This window comes from Caenorhabditis briggsae (genome assembly GCF_000004555.2).
Source record: "Caenorhabditis briggsae complete genome, chrV, whole genome shotgun sequence".
Classification (NCBI taxonomy): domain Eukaryota; kingdom Metazoa; phylum Nematoda; class Chromadorea; order Rhabditida; family Rhabditidae; genus Caenorhabditis; species Caenorhabditis briggsae.
In genome coordinates, this window is record NC_013488.2 from 3,545,749 (window position 1) to 3,550,415 (window position 4,667).

Below are 4,667 nucleotides of genomic sequence, written 5' to 3' on the forward strand. Positions count from 1 at the left end.
CTTTTTCAGTTTTTGACATTTCTAGGAGTTCTATATATTTTTAAAAAAACCGCAATCAAAAAAAAGTTTTATCAGACGAATTAAAAATTCGTCCATAGAAAATGTAGGGAAAATAATTGCGGATTTTTTGAGATATAGAACTCCTAGAAATGTCAAAAACTGAAAGAGGAGATAGATTTTTTCAAAATTCTGAAATTATGGTTTTAGACCTGCAATTGTGATCGCGCCAAACTTTTTTCTGTAGATCAAAAATTAATTTGCAGTTCGGAATTGTTCTGTGGAAGAAATGTCAAAAACTAGAAATGTCAAAAACTGAAAGAAAAGATAGATTTTTTCTGTAAAAAACTTTCAAAAGTGACCATTTTTGACATTTTTTCTTCCGGAAAAGGACCATACATGAATCTATAACCACTAATTAATTTTTTAAAAATCATTTGAATCATTTTGGAACTCTACAAAATCAGATAAAAAATTCTGAAATTATGGTTTTAGACCTGCAATTGTGATCGCGCCAAACTTTTTTATGTAGATCAAAAATTAATTTGCAGTTCGGAATTGTTTTGTGGGAGAGCGTGCGGCTCTTCGTTGTAATCGTCGGATACTAGATAAATTAATGCTCTCTTGCTCATTCGTACGGGTAGGGGTTCACCACTCAATATGGCGTCACGACGATTTCATTTTCACTCTAATCAATCTTCAAGCTATGTTTATAAGGCATTTTTGTATAAATGTTTTTTTCAATTCAATCGAAAATGTGTTGGACAACTTTATAAAACGAGCTTTTAGGTTTTAGCTGTTGGAACAGAGACGGAACGTTTCATATGTCATTTTGACTGAAAAATAAGGTAAAATTCAAAACTGCGAAAACTGTTTTTTTTTTGAAAAAACACTCTGATAGAATGACCCCCTTTCAACTTTGAGCCAATTTATCTCGATTCATATAAGAGCTGTTAAAATTTGGTCAACCATCAATATGTTGGTGATAATATGATACACGTTCTGTCAGTTGACCACTTTTTTATATGTTTCACAGGAAATTAGATATATAGGTTCAAAGTGGACGGTTTGTTCATCATAATGTCACAAATATTTTATCAGTTGACGACATTTTATATCTTTCTCAGGAACCAAAATATATGGGCTCAAAATAGCGATTTGGAGGGCACTATATTAGGATGTTTACGGTATATCAAGTTTCGAGCACCAGAAAAAAAATCCCAAAAAAAGACCCCAAAAACTTCACCCACTAATAAATCGTGAGAAAATTATATTGCTTCAGAATAAGCAAATTCTTAGAAAAACAAGACCTCCCGTACAGGAAATATAAGCCAAAAAATATGGTGTGTTAATATGAGACTTTTGCACATATGTGTCACAATTTGAGAATATCAAAACAAGAGGAGGAGGTAACAACATATATAACTCATTTCTCGGTTTTCCTTTGCACACATGGAGTTGGAGAAGAAGAAGAAAAGGATAAAAAAAGGAGAAGATGTGATTCCTGTGTGTGTGTGTGTGTGTGTGCATCTCTGTGCTAATGAAGAGGAAGAGGGTAGTAGTAAATGGAGAGTAGGACGAAAACAGGGGGGGACAAGCTTAGAAGTTAGAAGACGTCCTCCTTCAGAAGACATCGGGGATGATGAGACGCCGCCACAAATTCCTCATACATTCCGTGCGACGAGGCATTTTGGAGGACTTCTTGGAGAAATGATGACGATGTGATTCTCTATTTAATGAAGGGGAGAGAAAAATGTGTGTGCTGACATAATAATTGCAGACGAGGACCAAAAAAGTGCAATGGTGGTTTTGTACTTTTTGGATTAGTGACGAAACCCTTCTGCTTGGACATGTGAGAATATTGAGGATTTTGAGCTTCGAAAGTGGAAGAAAAATGCGAAGAAAAATCTTGTGATTTTGAAAAGTGAGACATTTCATTTCGAAGTTTATAAGGGTTATTATTTGTAAAAGGGCGAAGTGGGAAAGTTTGAGAGATTGGTAAGCTTTTGAAGGAGCATAGAGGGAAATTTAGAAGTATAGGAAGCCTTTGGATTCTGAATGACACGTCATGGAATTCTAGGAACCTGAGATTCTGAAATTCTGAAATTTTGAAAATCGGAAATTGGAAATATGGAAATCTCTGAAATCTCTGTAATCTATGAAATCTCCGAAATCTCTGAAATCTCTGAAATCTCTGTAATCTCTGAAATCTCTGAAATCTCTTAAATCTCTGAATTCTTCAAAATTCTGAGATTCTGAGATTCTGAGATTTCAAAATTTCATGATTCTGAAATTCCGAAGTTCACAGATTTCTAGATTCTTCTAAGATTTCTGATTCCAAGGTTCTGAGATTCTTAGATGCCGAGATTTCAAGATTCTGAAATTTTGAAATTCCGAGATTCCGAGATTCCGAGATCCTGAGATCCTGAGATTCTGAGATTCTGAAATTCTGAAATTCCGAGATCCTGAGATCCTGAGATTCTGAGATCCTGAGACCCTGAGATTCTGAGATTCTGAAATTCTGTAATTCCGAGATCCTGAGATCCTGAGATTCTGAGATTCTGAAATTCTGAAATTCCGAGATTCTGAAAAGATTCTGACAAAGAGATTCTGACAATCTGAAAATCTGAAATTTTGAAATTCTTAAGTTCTGAAATTCTGAAATTCTGAAATTCTGAAATTCTGAGATTCTGAAATTCTGAAATTCTGAGATTCTTAGATTTTTAGATTCCGAGATTTCAAGAATCTGAAATTTCGAGATTCCGAGATTATGAGATTCTGAGATTCTGAGATTCTGAGATTCTGAGATTCTGAGATTCTGAGATTCTGAGATTCTGAGATTCTGAGATTCTGAGATCCTGAGATTCTGAGATTCTGAGATTCTGAGATTCTGAGATTCTGAGATTCTGAGATTTTGAGATTCTGAGATTCTGAGATTCCGAGATTCTGAGATTCTAAGATTCTGAGATTCTGAGATTCATCAATCAGGCCAAAAGTCCGAAAACCCTTGACATACCAAAAAAAGTTCTAGTCTAAAATTTTGTTCTCGATCTCATGCCACGTGATCAAACTCCGAAATCCCATGATTCAGCGTAAATTTTTTGTAGATCGAAATCGTGCCATCTCAACATCCATGCGTCAGCCCCATGGCCAACGCTGATTCAGCATTCATATTTCCATAAATCACCTGACTTCTGTAATCCTACGATGATGTGTGTGCATCTCTGTGCTAATGAAGAGGAAGAGGGTAGTAGTAAATGGAGAGTAGGACGAAAACAGGGGGGGACATCTGGTGGAAAGAGAACACATCTGGTGGAAAGAGTGGCGACTACTCAAACCCACAAACTAATAAAACTTGTCAAGGACCACCTGCCCAATGTTCGGATCCAGTTCACGACCGTATTAGATCTATCACCGGATACTGTAACAATCGTGGAAAGCCAACACATCCTTGACTTTTCAAAACCCACCCCCACACGCAGTTTTCGAACAAGTTGCTCCAGCTGAGACAACAATCCAAAGGGACACCAGTATCAAGACCTCCGCCTGTCTGTATAAAATGTCATCCGTGAAACCTTGATCTTCATACTTTCCACATTTGTATCATCCCCAAAAAAATGCGGACATCATTTATTGTATTTCTAGCTGCAACATTCTCTGTTACCCTAGCTGCTGTTACTGATGAAACTAGACAAGCTGTCCAGGACGCACTGTTCCAAGCATTGAACAGTGTCGATTCTGCCTTAACCTCCGAGCCATCTGTTGCTGATGGAGCCATCATCTCATCTCAAACCGCTAATGAAGAATCAAAGAAGCTCCAGTTTACAGGAGACGTTCTGGAAGTTGCCACCCAGATTTTGATCCAAAAATATGGAGTCTCTATTCTCCCAGACGCCAATGAAGTGCTCAATGAGCTCAACGCAGGAAACACTGAAGCCAGAAAGAAGAGAAGTGTCGACAGCCTGGAGGAGGTTTCCGTGGAAGATTCTGACTCTGAAGAATCGAGCTTCGTCGAAGGACTCCGCCAAAAAAGACAATCTAGAAACAGAAGACAAGGTGGAGGTGGAGGTGGGCGAGGTGGTGGTGGTAGCGGAGGAAGAGGATCCCAGGGAGGAAGATCTGGAGAGGACGGAAGAAAGAAGAGAAATTCTGGAGAGAACACATCTGGTGGAAAGAGTGGCGACTACTCAAACCCACAAACTAATAAAACTTGTCAAGGACCACCTGCCCAATGTTCGGATCCAGTTCACGACCGTATTAGATCTATCACCGGATACTGTAACAATCGTGGAAAGCCAACACAAGCCAACTCGGTGACAGCGATCAGAAGATTGTTAGGAACTACTAGTTATACCGATGGTGAGTGATTTTTACTCATTCTTTGAGTAACCGTAGTAAGCTACCGTAATAGAAATTTCCGTAAACCATAGTCACCGTAATAACCTTAATAAGCTACCATAGTAGACACTTCTGCCAGCTATAGCTACCGGAGTAAGCTTAAGCTACCGTAATAGAAACTTCTGTAAGCTATCGCTGCTGTAATAAGCTTAAGCTACCGTAATAGGAATTTCAGCTAGGCTATAGCTGCCGAAGTAAGCTTAAGCAACCGTAATAGAAACTTCTGCAAGCTATCGATACTGTAATGAGCTTGAGCTACCGTAATAGAAATT

General features: G+C 38.1%; 1 protein-coding gene across 1 annotated transcript in view; it reads left to right on the forward strand.

The window, feature by feature from the left end:
- Positions 1-3,629: 3,629 nt before the first annotated feature.
- CBG10411 overlaps positions 3,630-4,667 on the forward strand; it is a gene marked incomplete at both ends in the record, with an annotated part of 72,110 nt that continues 71,072 nt past the window's right edge. The window contains 2 exons of the mRNA XM_002635711.1: positions 3,630-3,948; positions 3,982-4,356. Of these exons, the coding sequence (XP_002635757.1) occupies positions 3,630-3,948; positions 3,982-4,356 (694 nt within the window). The remainder of the gene's footprint in view (positions 3,949-3,981; positions 4,357-4,667) is intronic.